This window comes from Anguilla anguilla, chromosome 12 (genome assembly GCF_013347855.1).
Source record: "Anguilla anguilla isolate fAngAng1 chromosome 12, fAngAng1.pri, whole genome shotgun sequence".
Taxonomy (NCBI): domain Eukaryota; kingdom Metazoa; phylum Chordata; class Actinopteri; order Anguilliformes; family Anguillidae; genus Anguilla; species Anguilla anguilla.
In genome coordinates this window covers 19,915,488-19,935,099 of record NC_049212.1, presented here as the reverse complement: position 1 = coordinate 19,935,099, position 19,612 = coordinate 19,915,488, and the positions used below count along the sequence as shown (strand labels likewise).

The window sequence follows — 19,612 nt, the reverse complement described above, 5'->3', positions numbered from 1 at the left end:
CCATGAAAAGTGAACAGAACAAAATGGCTACAAAGTTCAAGTCAGAAAGAGGTTGTGGGGGGGTGGGTTATCGGTGGAAAAAACCTTGGACAAAGAAGACTGGCAAGCTGCCTTGCTGCTCTCAGAAAAGCCGGCCTTAAACCCCTTCCTCAGGGCGAAGACTGAAGGTCATATGGAGTAGGCGGCTTTAAAGGTTACTCAAAGTTCACGGTACAATCCTGCCCATATTTGGCCGCCTGTGCTCTTAAAGGCTTATGGTAGAAATTTGAAATGATGGAAACTGAACTGGAATGTTCATTGGTTGCAGCTGGGCGTCACGCACACAATATGGACCGGAGCGAGAGCGGGAAGCATGGGGCGCTCCGCGGATATACAGCGCCCTCATTTCCTTTCGACTCCGGCGTTGCTGCCCCCAAAAAATAATACAAACAAATTTCAGTCCTTATGAATAATTAAGAATGGAAGTTTTAATAAGCTATAGTGCGCAGTCTTCGCTCACCGTGTGCTTGTACTACCCACCCAACTATGAAGTATGCCATTCATTCAAGCACCCAGAACACTAAATTATTAAACGGGTTAGATTAACAGCATCGTATGGGAGGGTTCTGCTGAATGCTGGGACTGAGCCTTCTCTGCAGTGGCTTCAGCTCACTGATTGCGTCGCTGAACCGTTTAGGTCCTGGACAGACACGTTGGGGCTGGGGGAGGGGGGTGGTGGGAGGGGAACTCCTCCACCATCCGTGCTCTGGATTTTAGAGGCGGGTACATTATTCAGGAGGGGCCCGTCTCTAGTTCACAGCTCAGCGAGCCCGGGTTGATGGCTCTTCCTCGCGTTCCAACTCGGCCCTCCTCGCCGTCGTCCTCCCTGCTGTCTGTCCCCGCCCCCCAAGCCTGCGGGCGATACCACGCGGGCAGTCAGGCGGCAAATGGAGCTCCTGCTAGGTCTCCAGCTATGTCTGTGAGGAGACGGCACTGCCAGGGGGAGAGAGAGAGAGAGCGAGAGAGAGAGGCACTGAGAGAGAGAGAGAGAGAGAGACAGAGAGAGAGAGAGGCTGAGACAGGCGAGAGAGAGGGCGACCTGCACGTCTCGCATGCGCGCAGGAAGCGCAGGCAGACACGCAGCTTCCAAAGGCGGCACGATAACCGAGACCGAGGCGGGGTGAAGCTGCAGTGAGCTCATCTCCTGCCGTGGGAGGCTTACTCTCTCACGACTGCTGCTCTCTCTCTCTCTCTCTATCTCTCTATCTCTTTCATTCGATGGAGGCGTATCAGCCAATGGAAGCTGGTCAGACGGGGGTTGAACAAAGGTCACCGCTGCTCAGACCACAGAGCAGGCAGGACCCGATGCCTGCGATTGGCATTGCAGGGATTAAAAGGTCCTATTGGGGATGAGTGAGGGTGACCAGGGGAACAAGTGTCAATCACTCCAGCTTTTAAATCACAGCTGAGAATTAAGTCTTTTAGGGTGGCATTTCACTAATCTGCTTTACTTATTGCTTTTTTTACTATTTGCGTTTCTTATTTTTTTTGATTACTTTTTTTACCATTTCAATTGTACTTCTATAAATGCATTATGGGGTTTCATTGTGGTTTTATTTTTGCTATGATTTCATTTCTAGTGTATATCTGGTTTTTGCTCTATTATTTGGCTTGTTTTCTTAATTTATCCGTTTTATTATCTCTGTCAAGCACCATGTGCTACTTTACCATATGAAAGGTGCTATATAAAGTTTATTATATTATATATAAACAAAGCTTATTAAGGGTACCACTTTTCACTGTTATAGTCTCCAGCCTTACTGAACATTCCTCACATCTTCATCACAGAAATGCAATTCCCAAAATGGCTCTGGATTCAAAGCACCGCTGAGTCATTCACAGACCTATGAATGTTATTCTCCTTCATTAGCAACTGCTGCCATTCAAATACCTCCGATGATGTACGCATTTAACAAGGCATAAAATGTATGAAAGTTCCATACCACTCTTCCAGTTAGAAATATGTGAACATAGAAATGATCCCCCACATCATCCCCCACTTCTTTAGAATAAGAGAAAGAGTTTTAAAACACATCACAAACAAAAATACCATTTGGCAAACCAAATCTGGTCTTTCTTGGGGGGGGGGGGGGGGCAGGGTGACAATGGCAGGCACACTCAACTCCAGTACGGCAGTCAGGGAAACATTCTGTTTCCATGGTGATCAAGACTATTTTTCCACCAGTAGCTGTAAACATAAAAGAACAATAAAGCCCAGGGATACTCCACACCACCCAGTGCCTGACAGCAGGCTCCAAGGGAAAGCTAGGAGGGCAGGGCTTCTTTATTGGATCAGGCGCTTCGACCAACACTCAACAGCCCACCCAGAAACAGCTCCGTTGTCACAGCGATAAGAAAAGCACAAGACGATATATCGAGAAAGGAGGGTGCAGGGCACAGGTGCACACACTGACATCACACACACAAGCACCGCCATACACGCACCCACACATATCCATCCCGCAGTAGGGAGCCACATCCACGGTCGCAAAATAAGTCACCTCAAATGCGCCATCAGTTTTTTCAATAAAACATTTTATTTATTTCGACGTTACATTTACTAACATAAATAAACATTTTTTTTATGAACAAAAGGCACACAGTTCAAATATAAACAATGAAAACGTATGTACAGCTTCTCACAAAATCTAAACGGACTCCGGAGGAGAGGGAACGGCAAAAACAAAAGGGTAGGGATAGAGCCAGTGGCAATGGAACCTAAAAAGGCGCCACCCACGTCCCACCTGGGCGGGAGAGAGCCGGAGCGCAGCCGTCCGTCCCCGGGACGAGCCCCTCCAGCCCAAACGGCACGCAGAAGGGCCCGGCAAAGGCTTCTCACCCCTCAGGCGTAGGGGGAACGCAGGGCTGGGGCGAGGGGGCAGGGGGCTACTGATCGCTGAAACACCAGGGGTGGGCCGACCAGGGCCTGAACAGCGGTCGAGCAGTAGCCGCCGGGAGGGAGGGGGGAGAAGGGCACCTTATTGGCCCACAGCCCTTGCACGGGGCGTGCCCCCCTGCTTGCTCTCAGACGGACACAGTGTTCGACACCTCCTCGTACTGGATGATGAAGTAGGGGTAGCTCTGGTCATCGTTGAAGATGACAAATATCTGCGGGTCCACCCAGTTGTCCACGCAGGAGTCAAAGAGGTCGCTGGAGGGGTTGCCCGGGTGCAGGGGCGGCGGGCGACGCATGGAGGGGTTGCCCACCGTGAACTTGCCCGTCAGGACCTTGGCCAGGAACATGCAGTGCACGCCCTTGGACGAGCGCTTGGAGAAGTTGTGGGAGTAGACGGCCTTGCGGGCGAAGTAGCTGCCCTGGCCGAACATGGTGGCATGCTTGCCGCACACGCGCGGGTCGAAGTTGTGCTTGCAGATGCCCTCCACCACGTCCTGCGAGGTGCCGTGGAACAGGTGGCGCTCGTTCAGCATGCGGTCCATCTCCGACATCTTCCGAGACATGTACTCCTTCTTCCTGTAGCAGGAAAGGGGGATGGGAGGGGAGGGGAGGGGGGTGGAGGAGGAAGAGAGGCACATTATAGTTCCACAATGCTGTGTGCTAGCAGACATTCCGGAAAGTGCCGGAAGGTTCCAGGCCTGGTGCCGGGAAAAGGGCCGGAGAATGAGGGTGGTGAGGAGCGCTGAGGGAGCGCTGTGGGAACACCAGCAGGAAACCGGCAGGAGCTCCAGGTTCCCGTGATCATCCCTCAGAGAATGCAGACTGCTGCAGCTTCCAAAAACGCTCTGAAAGGGCTACCCCCCCCCCCCCCCCGCTGCCCTGATGAGAGGCAAGCTGCTGTTCCCTTCAGCTGTGGGGGGGGCACGTGGGGCAACCTGCCCTGCGACTGGAAGCCTGTGGTCAGCCCCCGCTCATCAGCTGACTGCAACCTGCAGCCGCGGGCAGAGGCCAGGCGCCCCGCGTATAAAAGGCACCGCCCAAATTCTCTCTCCCTCTCATTTTCTCAGCCCTCTCATTTCCTCAACACCTCTCTCTCCCTTCCTCCCTTCTTTCTCTCAGCATCTCTGCCCACCTTCTTCTGGTCATTCTCTTTGCATCGTATTTAGCAACAACAAAAAAAAGAGGGAGCTGGGGACAGGAAGCAGGAAGGGTGAACGTGTCTGTTCACTGTCATTGATTCAGATACAGATACACATGCGGGGCTGCTCGGTGAGGTGCAGTCTGACTCATCAGCCTCCCGCCCTCCAGCCCTGACGCACTGGCATTCTCCCCAGACGGACGGAGCTCCCCGCCCCCTTTCCTCTCCTGTCACTCTGAGAGCACCCGGCCTCAAAAATTACAGCCCCGCCCGCTTCACCAGCCCATATGCTGTCACTCAGAGCCTGCACGCACACGCACGCCAGCTTGACCAGCAAAATACCCCACCCCCCCTCCTCCCACGTCCCCCTTTGCATATCCTGTCCTTGAACAGTCAAATCGCTCGCTCTCGCAGCCTGCAAAACACTGCCCGCACCTTCCATTTCTGTGGAAACACCACTAAGCCCCTCCTTCCCCCCACCCTGCTCCATTCACGCTGTAACCCGAAACACCTGCGCTCCCCTCCCGCAGAGGAACTTTTCCCGCTGCGCCACATACCCCTCCCCCAATTCCCAAACCCACAACTGGAAGCAGGCGGTGGGCCGCGGCGGCGACTGCAATCGATACCGACGGCGGTGTTAAATCCCGAGAGTCTGCCGCATGCGTACCCTTGAGCCAGGTACTTAGCCCTGTTTGCCTCAGTGAATATCCATATAAATCAATATTAGCCAAAAAGGTGAAACGTAAAACTGCCCCGGACGAGAGCGCCGGCTAACCGGCCGTGCGACGTGACGCCAACGACATCAGCGGCGTGGGTAACGTGACCCCCGTGGGCGTGACGCTAATCCCGATTCGGCGCCAGCGCCCGCCTCACCTCTTGTACTTCTCCCAGAGGAAGGGGTTCTGCACGCGCAGGATCTTCAGGATGCGGAACCGCGTCTCCGACACGGTCTTGTGGAAGAGGCTGTAGACGGTGCGGTAGCTCCGGTCCTCTTTGGATAAGGGCACTTGGAGGAAGTCCTGGCAGGAGCCCATGGGCAGCCATGTCTCGGGGTAGGCCTTGGGCGGGGCGTGCGAGGTAGGAGACAGTGGGAGGGGCCCGGGGCTCTGCGAGGGGGAGGGGCCCGGCGAGCCCAAACCGCCCAGAGTCCTGCGCACAGGGGGGGAGAAAGAGTAGGCCGTTAGGAAAATCATTTACAAGAAAACAATACAGGCATTACAATACAGGCAGAATCACTGTGTGTGTGTGTGTGTGTGAGAGAGAGCGCGCGCGGTCACATGTTCAAATAAAACAAGCACGTGACAAATTTCACCTTTGCGACCTTTTGCATTCAGCCAAAGCATGCAGCTATCAGGAGTATGCTAACAGAGTGAGATCTAAAGGGGACCCGCTGCATACTGTGCACTAAATACAGAATATCCAATTATCTGATATACAGTTGCAGGAAGCTGACTGTGTACATATCTCAGTAGGCAGCGGTCTCACAGCAGGGGTGACTCAGCATGGCAGTGCATCACAGGGCCATTACCCACAATCCATCTCTTTTAAAGCTGAATGCCATGAGGAGGCAATGGGTGCCATTTTTCTAGCCTTTGGCAAAATGTAGCTGGGAACTGAAGCCCAAACCATCTGGGGTTAGTTTGTATATATTCATATACAGACATGTATATATGCGCACACCACCAAATACTTATAATAGCCTCACACAAACCAGGTCTGTGTGCTAACACCCTAGAGAGAGGAAAGTGTCTGGCTCCTCTGTGTCTTCCCCAAATGCAGTACATTAATCCTTCTAATGCCAGGAACAATTTTCCACATGGTGTACAAACTGAATGAAGTTAAACAAGATGATTCAGGTGCTAGTCACCCTTAGCGGAGAATTCAGGTCAGAACAGCAAAAATCTAATTGAAGTGATGGGGATAAGAGGTAGAGGGAGGGAGGGAGGGAGAGAGAGAGAGCGAGAGGGAGGGAGACAGAGAGAGAGTTTTACTGTGCATTTGGAGGGGAGAGCAGGATTTATTTGGCAGAGCGAGAACGAATTCTGCAAGCTGCAGTGGAGCCAAAACTGCCAATCAACCTAATGACTTCCACTCCTGTGCTCAGGACAATGTGTTCCTGAAAACAGAGCTTCCAGCTGGGAGGCCGGACTGAGAGCTGGCCAGTTCTCAGGAACAGGAGCCACATGTCAACGGCAGGGGCCAGACTCCGACCCCCCAAACAACCGCCTTCCCACCCCCGACACCAGCCGCCCTCTCCCCCATCTTCACCCCGCTAAAAGCCCACACCCTGCCCTGATCCCCGTTTAAACTCCGCCAAGATAAGGAGGGGCCGGGGACGGCAAGCTTTCGGATATCCGCTGGGCCGGGGAGGAACGCCGGTGCTGAGTGGACCCACGCTCGCTCCCTAACACTCATGCACGGGCGCACAAACGCACGAACAAGCACACATAAACTCCAAGAGAACTCACAGCACGTTCAGCACAACAGAAGACAGAAGCACCAGGGGGCCGCTCGGTGGAGAAGAACAAACGGCGGGAAGAGAGTAGCGTGCACAGGAAGTGAAGCCTGAGAACCGCACACAGAGCTTCCTCCTCCCCTCAGCGTGCCGCGCACCGTTAGGCTACGGCCCACGGGGGCCCAGTCCTCATCCGCCTCCCCGAAGACTTAAACAAGAGGAACAGAGAGGAACAGAGAGCGCTTCGGCTTCAGCGCGCTCAACAGCTGCACTCAACGCCTGCCCGCCGCTACCAAACCCAGCCAGTCAAATTTCCCTCCCACCTCATTTGCACACGGTCTATTTGGGCCTGTGGCGCTAACGACTCACCCGCGTCACCGGCCAGCATGCAAACCGGGATCCAGGGAGAGCACCAGCGAAACCATCCAGAGAGAAGAGCTCCGGGGGCTGAGCGACTCCATCACCCCCCCCCCCCCCACCCCCCCCCCCCACGTCTCTCTCCCACATTCCTGCTCCCACTTGCTTTAACTGTCCATTCATGCAGCTCATTCTGTCTGGAACCCATTTGTACACTCTTCTCCCCCCCCCCCTACGGAAATTCTGTTTTTCGGCTGAAGGGGAGAGCGGCAGCGCTCCACACAAAGGAAACACGTTCTGGAGGTACAAGCAGCGCCGGTTGCTGTTTTTTCCCACGGGTGGCGGCCTGTGTTTCCTGAAGGTTACTGGGGGTACGGCCCGTGTTGGAGCAGGTTCTTGGGTGTGGCCCGTTCTCCAGAGAGGTTTTTCAGGCGAGCGGCCGGTTTGACTTGGTTTTGGGGGTGTGGCCTGGGTTTTGGAAAGGCTTAGGGGCGGGGCCGCGTGTTTGAGGCGGTTTTTGGAGATACTTACTGCAGGTAAGGCATGAGCATCACGGTGGAGAGGAAGAGCGGCCTTTTCTTGATCTGCCGGCGGAAGCCGAAGACGGCGTTCTGCTGAAACCCCTCCCAGATGTTCAGGATATACTGGTTCTGGAGTGTGATGAAGCGGACCTCTTTCAGACCACGCCCACTTGCTTCCTCAATCAGCCGAACCACCGGCTGCTCGACCACAACGATCGGGGGGGGGGGGGGGAGGAAAGAAAAAAGAAAGGAACAAAAGGAACACTGAGTCCAATCTGCAGGTCACACTCACAGGCGCTAAACACACTATGGCTAATCCCTTAACCGTCACAATAGATTTCTGGAGGCTCTTTCTGTTTAAAAGGAAAGATTGTGCAATGGGTAGGCCTCAGACCAGTATAGCCAGAAGTGAACATCCTGGATGTCCTGTTTGTTTTCTCTGGGGTAAAACACTGATCACTGATCAGGGGGATTTAGTGTGGGTCTGGGAGTCTTATTTTCTGGGAATTAGAATACTGATCACTGATCAACGGGATTTAGTGTACCGCTCAGCTGGGTGCTTTACTTGAAGGCTTGCTTATAGGCTGCTCTCACTGCTGAACATTCTCAACAAACTCTTCAAAAAAAAGCTTTGTGCCCTGCCTTCAGATAGACAGCCGTACATGTAGCATTTATTTTGCCGGCAGCCTTAAACGCAGGAGCTTAAATGTCAAAAACTACTCCATCTACTGTGAAAGCAGTGTGTGGGGATCTGATTAAGGCATTGTGTGTGCAAAACTACTGGTGTGAGGCTTCTGTGAAGAGACTGAGAAACCGCTCATTCCAAAAAAGATTTCTGTCATTCGACACTTTGCGACATTTGCTGACAGTGTTGAAGGACTCCGGGCAGGGGTAGAGTCAGAAACTGAAGAGCACAGCTTTTTAGCTTGCAGCATTATACACAAGCGAGCATCACATTGTCTTTACTGTGAGCACGCCTCAATAAAACCAGCCATAAAGCCATTGATAATGATTTCTACAGACTGGCACGCAATATCGCTGAACAGCGCTTACGATCACATGGTGTCTGTGTCATTGTACGGCTGTCTTTTATGGGTGGAGTTTATTGCCTGATAAAGAATATGGCTTTATGGTACAGTGCCTGTGTTTTTACGTGTGTGTGTGTGTGTGTGTGTGTGTGTGTACATGCGTGTGTCCATGCGCTCGTGGTGTCCTACCTCAGAGTACTCCCTCCAGCCGAAGTTGTCTCTGCAGTAGTACTTCCACACTGTGTGGCAGTTGGGGGTGGGGTTAGAGAACGTGGGTGTGGTAACTGAGCTGGGGGCCGTGGAAAGTCGCCTGACCTGGTCAAAATGCAGGTCGCACACCCTCATGGAGCTGAAATCCAAGGTGAACACGCGGCCCCTACGCAGAAGATAACAGGAGAAAAACAGTCAGTGTCACAGACCCGAACTCTCCGCACAAAGACTCTTTCACACGCACTTTATCAGAGTTACACTGAGGGCACGCTGCGCGGGAGGAACCAGATATTCAACTACGGCGACATGAAAGCCGAACACCTGCCCATCATTCTCAGCCGTTGTACAGGGACTTCATGTTTTACCTACAGGTGGCTCAACAACACGCATATGCGCAAATGAGTTTGGGGTCAGAGGTCGTAGATTGGCGGGCAGCCATCAACTGTTTATAGAAACCCCCCCCCCCCCGCACGCTGAGCAGTGCAGTTTAATCACCTTCTCAGCGCACCAGTACGCTGCGGCTCCTGAGTATTTACCTTTCATATGTGCCTAAATCCTGCGGAGATGCTAGTAAAACATAATACCACAGTGCCATATTTGATTCGCGGAGACAGGCGGCCGAATGCCAAACTGCAGGCGGCTGTGTGTGGGAGAACAGCGGAACGTGGGGCTGAACCGTCTGACCGGCACGCAACCGAGCACCACGGCAACGGAGAAGGAGAGAGGAAAACTTTAAGAACAGCCCTGCCGCGGCCTTTAAAAAGAATGAAACGCCGTGAGAGCTCTCTGAATGGACATTCAAATGTAGGCTAATCCCCCGCCCTAAACAAGCCAACGGCAGTCACAAACAAGATAACAAATCAACAGTGTTGCAAAACATGTGATCTATGGATGCAAGAGACAGGGTTCACTCTTAACACTGTGGACATGACACACACGCAGAGACACAGACAGACACACAGACACACACACACACACCCACACAGACACACACACACATGCACACTCACACAGACACACACACACACGCAAGCACACTCACACAGACACACACACACGCATGCACGCACTTGCAGAGACAGACAGACAGACACAGTCACACAAGCACACGCACACACTCACACAGACACACACACGCGCAAACACACATACACACACACAGAGAAGGGATAGCTCTGATATTTCACAGCTCAGATATTACTTAGCCCAGCACCAAATTCCATCACATGCCTGCATGACTAGCAACAAAAAAAAAGAAAGACATTATTTTTGTCATTTCACCCAGGCCCACAATAGCCCCCCCCTCACCCCCCCAGCTATGGACCCTAACAGCAGAGTTCTGCACGGCCTGTGCCTGAACAAGCTGGGCTCAGCAGCTCCCAGCTCTCAGTGTCCAGAACAACCTGTGACAGGCCGCTTTGAGCCTGCGAAACCACTGCTCTCTGGAACGCTGTCAACAGCGCGGAGAGGAACAGTGGGCTGGACCACGTCTACGTGGGGTGCTGGGGGCGAGGCCTCAGACGGGCGATCTGTCTCAATGTCACCGCCACACCTTACAAATGCTGAAGAAGGCATACCTGTAAACATGCACACACATACACACACACAGACACACGCACACATATGTACGTACACACATACACAAACACACACATGCACACGCACACGTACACACACACACACATACACACACGCACACACACACAGACACATACAGCTCATCTTAAAGAGAGAACTGCTCTGTACAGTGCGTCAGGCCACTCCCGTCTGTGACAGAAACTGTGTACGGGGCAAGGGCCGCTTCCCCTGTGCGAAAAGCACTCACTCATCAGTTTCGCTCGGAAGCCCAGCCGAGTAACGCAGTGTCGCCTCGCTCATCATCTATCGTGCCTGTTACCAGCTGCTGTTCCCCCCACCCCCCACCCCCCAACCCCCAAACCCCAAACCCCAACCCCGCGGAACCTCGCACGCAGGGAACCGAAATAAATACACGTCTATTATTGGAGCGGCGCAGTTAAACCACGCGGTAAAAAATAAAAACGCCTCATACACGGCTTTTTACAGTAAACTACGCAAAAGCAGGGGAGAAACACGCAGTTCACAGAACTTTTTTTAAAAGGCCTCATTGCAGCGACAGGGACAGAGAGAGCGGAACATCGCGGCCCTGTACAGAAGGCTGTGTTCCTTCTACTGAGCGTCTCAGCGCCGAGCCGTCTCCGTCTGTCGGGAGACACGGTGACGGCGGAGACTGTCACAGCAGCAGAACACGCGTGTGACAGCGGGCAGGCCGGGAATGATGCCTGAGCGCGGGGCGAGAGACTCCACTTAAACCGCCCGAGAGAGAGCCGAGCTATGGTCGGAGGCTGTGTGTGTGTGTGTGTGCGTATGTGCATGCGTGCGTGTGTGTGAGTGTGTACGTGTATGCATGTGTGTGAGCGTGTGTGTGAGTGCGTGAGTGTGTATGTGTGTGCGAGTGTGTGAGTGTGCGTACGTGCATGCGTGTGTGTGGGTTTAAACAGGAGGAGGGAGATGGATGGACTGGGTTGGGGGAAGGGCCAGCGAGCTGTCCTGCAGCAGTGAGGTTTGGGAGGGTTTGAGGGTGAAGCTGAGGGCAGTGTGGGGGTGTGTGGGGGTGTGTGGGGGACTGGTCACTTCATCACTCCTCTGCTGGAGAGTTTTCTGCAATGTGCTGAGTGAACATGAAGGGATGGAAACCAGACAAAGAGCTCTGTCAACACCTGCCTCAGCACCAGCCCATGAGAGGGGCGAGTAGAGACTGTGTGTGTGTGTGTGTGTGTGTGTGTGTGGCAGTTTCAGAATGCCTTTCTGTCTGGGGCTACCCTGTTCTCCATGTCCATTTTGTATCACACGTGTGCAGTACACACACACACCCTGTGTGGAACACCTGACCACATTACACACGTAATTTGTACAAATGCTTATCCAGGCACCAGAACCTTGTGAACTTAGTCACATGAGAACCTTATGATGGGAGAGCTCACACACTGGCAGAAGGAAATACACACACACACACACACACACACACACACAGATTACCCTCTGACAGAAAGCTGCTCAACACTAATAGCCTGAGTGGGCACCTTGCTCCCAGGTATCCATGGTGACCATTCGCCATAGGGCCAAGACGGTGAGGGGGGGGGGGTGTTATGATACGGGTCTTCTAATCACAAACGAGGGCACTGTGGGTCAAACCATGTGGGAAAGTGACCCCTGCCCTTGTGAATTCCCTCCAGATGAACTGCAGCATGACCCTTGATAGCCCTGTTCATCCCCGCCCCGCACACACACAAAACTCTATGGCCAACCAGCTCCCCTCTAAAAATAAAATTCCGGCTGTTAAATTAAGTGCGAGGAGCGATTCTCTGTGTTCATTAGTGCGCCGTTCACACCAGCGTCTGTGGCGAACGCCGCTTTCCTTCGGTCCGGAAAGTTCTGGGCTGCCGAGCAGGCCCACGTCCCCTCTCCCAACCGCGCTGTCGCTAACACTCTAAACAAACAACCGCGAAAAAACCAAAGCGACCAAAACACAACAGAGGAGGAGTGGAGTGGAGGAAGGAGTGGAGAAAAGGAGCAGGAGAGAATGAAAGAGAGAGAGCGGAGGCCCTGGAGGCAGAGTGGGTAAGCGAGCATGAAGAAAGAAGGACAGAGAGGAAAGGGATTCATTTCCCTGTAAACTGCATGGTGTGGGAGAAAGAAGCTATGATCCCCCACCAGCACCCCCTCCCCCCACTACCCCAGCTCCAAACGACGGACACCTGGTGAGCACTTTTCAAGTCGTGCTGACCTAACCCGCTGCCAGGTCGCCGTGGTGACTGAGCCCTGTGCTGCCTGGTGATGACACAGTCGTATCGTGTGCGGCTATCAGTTGGCCACATCTTGAGAGCCACCACTGAAGGGCATGGCTCCTACGGTATGTGTTCACCGCTGGAATCAGGAAGTGTCCCATTACACATAAGAAAGGCTTATCTTTCATGTTTAAGTAACAGCTCAACCAAATGGATGGGAGAAGGGGGGGAACAACAAACAGTTAATTTATTGTGCTTGGAAGGCAGTTGAATTTAACATGCGAATACACCTAATAAGCAACACAATGGTCGCTCCTGGAGATCTACTACCAGTGGGCCACAGTGAAGCTGCAATTCTGTACCCCCAACTGACAGACACATAATCCCCACCAACAGGGAAACTACCCCCACAAAGTCCACACACGCTCACACATACGCACATACACACACCCATACACACTCACACACACACGCAGACACACACTCACACGCACACACACACGCAGACACACACTCACACGCACACACACATGCAGACACACTCACACACACACGCAGACACACACTCACACGCACACACACATGCAGACACACTCACACACACACGCAGACACACACTCACACGCACACACACGCATACACAAACACTCACATTCACAAACAATTTCCTAAACACGAAATATTACACAGATGGTCCGCTTTTTCTGAATGTCTGGAGCAAGGAGAGAGAGAGAGAGAGGGGGTGAGACAGTGACGATGAGAAGCAGAGGGAACACAGGAAAGAAAGAGAGGGGAAAACGACAGAACGGCAATAGGTTCCTGGCAACCCCAGCAGCATACAGTACACAAAAAGAGAGCCCCTTCCACACACTATTGAAGCACACATCTGCACTGGCAGATAGGGTATAGAAGGCCATATTTCCCTGTGGGACTTAAGCACCCCGCTGTGGATTGATGGCTCAGCCCCTCCCCGACGCAGGGCCGTGGGCCACGTGCTCCGGCTCGACTGAGTCGGGTCCGTCACGCTTCGCCGACAGAGAGAAAGCAAACAGACTGGCGGGACGTGCGCGTGTGCCCGTGAGCACGCACACACACACACACACCCTGCTGCCTCTGATAAGGCTCTCCCCCTGCAGCTGCAGGGCTGGCGTGGGCACAGAGACACAGAGCACCCGACAGCACAGGGTCCGTCTGAACGCAGGCCCCGCCCCCGTCGCAGGGCGAGCTCTCCCACGCGTCTGTTACCGCGGCTACGCACCCACACCTCGTGCAGTCACCTCGAGCGACTAGGCCCGTCCTGCCCCTTGGACAAACCAGAGGTGCGACCGATGCTTCCCCTTCCACCCCCGACCAGACAGCATGGGCCACCGCCGCCTCACCTTCAGCCACCTGCACCCCCCCACCTCCCCTATTTATTTCCGCTCTTTCCGCAGAAAGAGGGAGCCCGGGAGGAACTTGGGGACATGCAGACAGACTTAGTGCCAAAGAGCAGGTGGGGTTAGGGGGGGTGAGTCATCGGAGCCCAGATCAATCGCCTCACTGCAGCCCGTTCGTTACTCCGCCCACATTCCTCCACAGCACCTCACAATCGTTCCAAGAGGACGGGGGAAGCCAAAGAGAGGAACTCGCTTCAGTAAAAGAAGAGCCTTCAGCATGGAACAATCTGTTCAATTAGGAGGAACTGGAACTGTTTTTTTTTTTTCTAAAAAGGTGTAGTCCAGACGAGAAGGGAAGTTAAATGGTTAAAACCAAATACTGAGTAAGGAAAAAACCATGCGGCCTCACCCGGTGATTCATCTCACTGGCTGATTCACACGCACACACGCACGCACGCACACCTGCTTCGGGTCAGTGTGCCCTTTGCATTCAGCCATCAAAGTCACTCGCTGACAACTGAATGAGTTTATCATTTTCCCTCCGTCATAAAAAACTATTGTATGAGCAAGAGAAAAAGAGAAAATGTCAGGAGAACACACACGCACACGCACGCGCACGCGCACACGCAGGTTAGCCAGCTGTGTGTGGGTCAACCTGTGCTCCATACATGCACTTTGGCACTGTGTGTGGGGAGGGGGGCTGTTCACACTTTAGTCTCACTGCTTGCCAGAGGTGCTGAGTGGACACTTTCCTCACATCGCCGCCATCTTCACCCACCAGCTGGCCCAGCAGAGCCGCCCCAGCCACCCGTTTAACGGCAGCGGCCAAAATAACGCCGTCGCCATGCCGACGGCACGGCGTGACGGCCTGTTTGTCATCTGCCGTACTTAGGCACCGGGGTGCTGTTATCGGCATCTCGTTGCCATGGGAAAGCAACATTGCCGCGAGCACAGCAAGGTGTGAGGGCAGGGGCACGTGTGTCAACGGCACTACGCGCGGCAGTGTTTTCTTAGGATCCCTTCCATCTTCTGAAAGAGATCACTGCCACCTTGTTATACTTTATTTGCTGCTTAAGGACAGAACTGTCAACATTCTGTACTTACACTCATGCACTGAACAGTATTCACACCAGCACGGTCATAGGACTCAGGTATGTGAACCCAGGCAAAGTGTGCAATGCAGCTGTATCCAATATGGCCGACGGTGTGCAGACCCAAACTGCGCAAGGGTGTGACGTAAGCGAAATAACCCATCATGCTCTGTGACCTTACAGAGGGTACAGGGACACAGGCTTGCAGCTCGCTGCTGAACCCCATTAAAAGAAGTGTATTGTTAGCATTAGTGCAGTGTGGCAGTTTGAACAGAGTTTTGCTTGTGGGCTAAGGATGACAATTACTGGAGGCTTGGGAGGAATAAAAAAGGCAATGACTTTGTTCCAGTCACGTAAACTCCTTGTTTTCTCTGCGTGTTTAAGACTTATTTGGGACAGGTGGTGCATCTGCTACTGAGAAAATTAGTGTGTGTGTGTGTGTCTGTGTGTGTGTATCTCTGTGTGTATGCCAGCACAGGACTGCAGCAAGTGCGGTGAGCGTGGGGAGGTAAAACCGTGTTGACCGTAAATTTGAAAGTATGTGCAGACCCAGGGTGTGAAAGATAGCCACAGCCTAGGCTTGTCTAACAACAGCAGGGCTCGCACCAAAAAACCAAACAACTTCAAGGACAGATATAGGTGCTAACCTGCTCACATCGAGGGTACCGCAGATACATAAAATTACAGGCTGCCCATGGTTACATTCTAAGCAAATGTTAAACTTTACTCAAGCCAATCACCAACCAGCTTTAAATTTCATGTTCATCAATGCTCTGAAACTCTTTGATAGGTGTGTGCATTTCCTGTTTATAACTACATTTGTATAAAACTTGTGAATCCAATTTCCCAACCTATTTATCAAATCTTGCAATATGCAATTCCCCAAACTACCCTCCATCCACACAATAAAATGCCACTTCAAGTGTTCCTGTGATGGTGAGCGCTGGTAAATATGTGCACACAATTAAGAACACATCACTGACACAGCGGTTGCCCGGACCTGCGCTTGCGTGAATCTGTCTACAAGGGATCACATGAATGTGTGCGTACTCATCTACTTGAAATATGTGCGACCGAGTGGGTGTGCGTAAGCATCCGCGCGCCAGGCAACCGAGTGTGTGTGTGTCTTTGGGACTGTGCGTGTGAGCGTCTGTGTGTGCGTGTGAGCGTCTGTGTATGCGTGTGGGTGTGTGCGAGAGGGTGCGTGCGAGTGTCCGTGCAAAAGCATAGCCTGTGTTTCGGTGCCTGCGCTAGGCGGCAGTGGGTCACGCAGGTTCACGATTACGCCGAACGACACTTCCTCTTAGTAACAACACCACGAGCGCGAGGGGACACGGCTCAGAATTACCGTTGCCACACTGGAAAACGCTGAAACCAACTGCTCCACTACATTAGATAGACCCATTATATTTTAGTGCATGTGGAAACTAAAACTCCTGTGACTATCATTCATCGCACTGCCGATAGAGAAAATGCAACTCTGAACGTGCTTACGAGTTGTGAAACAGTGGTTATGGTTTAGGCAATCTGAGAGGATGCTGGTTAATCATTTAATTCTGATCACATATATGGCCTTGATATTACTGTACAAGTTAAATGATATGAGTGTTGCCAACATTCTCACCATAAACAACTGCGAGGAAGAGGAACCAAAACATTAAAAGAGTACTTACTGAAACTTCAGTCTGATTTGTTCATTGTCTGGATTGCAATAGAGCCTTTCCAATTGTTCTTGCGAGTCATCTGACATGCTTTGCCAAGTCTGAGTATCGGCTCTTCGGATTTGCCAGTGGTATGGTAGGACAGTATGGTGCTGCCCGCAGTCGCTCCCATACACGCAGACCCCCTGGAGAAAATCCACGCAGATCGATACCGCGTCGCCTTGATGTGTATGGTACTGTAGCTGGGTCAGAAGTTCAAACACGAGATCCAAAGAGGCTTCTTCGCTTTTATCCTGAAAGATTTCGCCTTTCAGCGGTCCGTCTTTGATGGCAAGGCAATTTGCACCCTGCAAACGCTCAGAGCTGTACATGTCATTCATCTTTTCCCCCTCACCAGGGGTAACAACCGTAGTGGGCGCCGCCACGTCGGTGGCCTGCGGCTGAAAACGGTGCTCATTAGTAGCTATTGTCACCCGTTGAATATCAGTCACTTTTTGTCCCTGATCCCCGAGCTCAGTAGAAGGATCCGATATCTCTCCGTCTCCCTCATCGGCAATCATCGCAGAAACAGCACTCTCGTCCTTCAAGCATACTTGGTTGATTCTGGACTGCTTTTCCACCACTGCTGCGCACAGGTTCCGTTGAGTCCCGGGCTGGTTCCGAGGTACAAACACCCCATCACTCGCTACAAGTGCATCTGAGCTTAATAACGTAGTCAGAATGGGATCATCCAGCGCCCGCAGACATTTTGCGTCCAACTTCCTCTGTGCGTGTTTCTTTTTAAAATAAGGCTTCACTAGAGGTATTTTGTCCGGCAGTCCCATCTGTTGATCCGTAAATTCTCCGTTTCTCATGGCCAGACCAATTTGCGGTTCCTCCAGAACTTTGTCAGTAGTTTCTGCAGACTTCTGCAGTCGAAGCAAAGTTTTCTCCATTATCCAAACGGAGGGACGCTCCTAAAACCTATTCAGTTGCATGAGAGAGAGATGCGTTAAAATCGTAAAAGCAACACCTTCAAACAGACGTCAATTTGATCCTAACTTGGGCACCTCGCTTGGGACCACTCTCCGCTTAGTCAGCGAGCCTGTCAGTTTCTTGACAGGATAATAAATGCACATCTAAAAGTACGTTCGAATTCTTCATTTCACAGAAAATGCTATCAACTCGATAGGTGCCATTTCTATCAGACGGCAAGCGTAGCAATAGTTACGAAATACTGCCGGAAAGATAGATTTCAAATGGGATGATTAGTCGATTTGATTTCGAAGCAACTTTTTTTAGATATGATCAAAAGCCTACCGATTCTCTCGTATTCCCGTCGAACTGAAATATGCCCAGGTCCTTTGAGTATTTTGATCTCTTTAATCAGATGCATTGAGCTTGAAGGATACGTGCCAGCTCCAAATTGCTGCTCGAGCAAGTTTGCACGTAGGGTCTCTTTGTTAAAGCGATCCTGCGTTCTGGCCAGCAGGACCTTGCGGTGCTTCTCAAGGTAGCCTACTTTGAGACAGTGACTCTTCTAGATACGTTTCTATTTCGGAAGCTAGATCAAAACCATATCACAAAGATACATGCTTTTATTATTGTTCAATGGGCTATTCTATGATACATGTATAAGTTAAATGCAACGTAGATCGTATTTACCGAAATATTTTAACAAGCCCATTGCTATAGCTCAAAAAGAATCGAGGTTACTTAACTAGCTTACTAACGAGTTGATTTAAGAAATTCAGTTAGTAGGCTATGTTCAAGGCAAACCTACCTTAAGATCAGATCTGGTTCCCTCCGTTTTTCCTTATCTTTGTGGATACGATCCCGTTCGTTCATGAGTGTACTTCGGTGTGCTTGTGTATCCGTGTTAACTTCGGTTGAACCGGGTAGTGCGTGACAAATCTCTCATCCACAGTGCGCAGCTACACAGACTCCTGTGGTGGAAGCGGCTCGCAGCTGTTGCAGGGCACTTTCTGTCTGCTCTCTCCATCCATTCACGGCACAGGAACTCCGCTTTGGAGGCGGGCTTTGGCATTAAACGGAGAGAAAAAAAGAAAAGAAAAAGAAACTGGTTATCGGTACCAGGAAGTTGTCCTCTGTCAGCGCTCGTTTTGTGTGAGTTCATTGACTCACCTCGATGGTCTCCTGTTACAAGAAGTCACGATTAGGTATGGGAGGGACTGTGGCCGTTTAGTGCGTTTGCATTTACAAGATAATAATAACATTAGCGTTTCCAGTACAGGAAGTGTGCATAAAAAGAAAGTTGCTTGCTGCGTCACTATGGGGTAACATGGAAAGATCGCGTAGGAAGTCCGAAGGAGACAGATAGCATATAGCCTACATTAATTTACACACAATAGCATAGGAGGCCTGGCAAAATATACCCGACGTCTAGAAGTGTTCTGGAAATTAATGTGAGTTAATAAAAGAGGGAACAGTAACGTGCACTTCCTTAGACGCCTCCTGCCTGGAAAACCTAATGAAATGAGGCGAAAGGTTATCCGCTCTGCTAATGATGTTGTGCGTGCTATGGCATTTTACATGCAAACCTTGTTTACGCCAAAATGACACGCCACGGCTTATCCCGCCTACAACGCTGTGTTGACCTTGCAATCACCAGGCAGTAAAGGCTACGCGATTTATAAACGTGAAGTCAATTTGGCATCTCAGACAAGCAATGCCGTCAGTCATAATACCTAGATAAATTATAACGTCTGAAGTCCCACTGCTCCAAAGAGAGCTGACGTAAATGACTAATTACTTGGTTAGCCTACCCCTGTGTGCGATACAAACATTCCTCTTAAACCCAAATACGTAACGTCCCATTGTTCCTGTTGCAACATGTCAGTGTGCGCATTTTCAAATAGAAAGCCACACTCTGGGCTTCATATGGAAACCTGGGTATACCGCGTCGGCCCTCAGCATCATGAACAATTATAACAGAATTTAGCAGAAGGTAGTATTTATGGCATCATTTCATTCAGGTGGTAATGTAGATCACTATCTTGAAGCACTTTGCTGTAGTAGTCCGAGAGCACATTTT

At 51.6% G+C, this 19,612-nt stretch overlaps 1 protein-coding gene across 1 annotated transcript; it reads right to left on the bottom strand.

Moving 5' to 3' along the window:
• Positions 1-2,553: 2,553 nt before the first annotated feature.
• On the bottom strand, positions 2,554-19,095 carry tiparp (TCDD-inducible poly(ADP-ribose) polymerase). Its single transcript, XM_035386477.1, has 7 exons — positions 18,703-19,095; positions 18,341-18,595; positions 16,591-17,541; positions 8,624-8,810; positions 7,417-7,604; positions 4,947-5,222; positions 2,554-3,511 (listed from the first exon to the last, which is right to left on the bottom strand). Exons 3-7 carry the CDS (start codon positions 17,511-17,513, stop codon positions 3,064-3,066), a joined length of 2,022 nt encoding a protein of 673 aa, XP_035242368.1. The 5' UTR covers positions 17,514-17,541; positions 18,341-18,595; positions 18,703-19,095; the 3' UTR covers positions 2,554-3,063.
• Positions 19,096-19,612: the final 517 nt, after the last annotated feature.

Coding starts and splice junctions, on each gene's coding strand:
- tiparp (XM_035386477.1), bottom strand. CDS start 17,513: ATGGAGAAAACTTTGCTTCGACTGCAGAAGTCTGCAGAAACTACTGAC. Junction 7,605..8,623: donor GCTGGAGGGAGTACTCTGAG/GTAGGACACCAC, acceptor GTGGTCGAGCAG/CCGGTGGTTCGGCTGATTGA. Junction 5,223..7,416: donor ATGCTCATGCCTTACCTGCA/GTAAGTATCTCC, acceptor CCCTGTGCGCAG/GACTCTGGGCGGTTTGGGCT.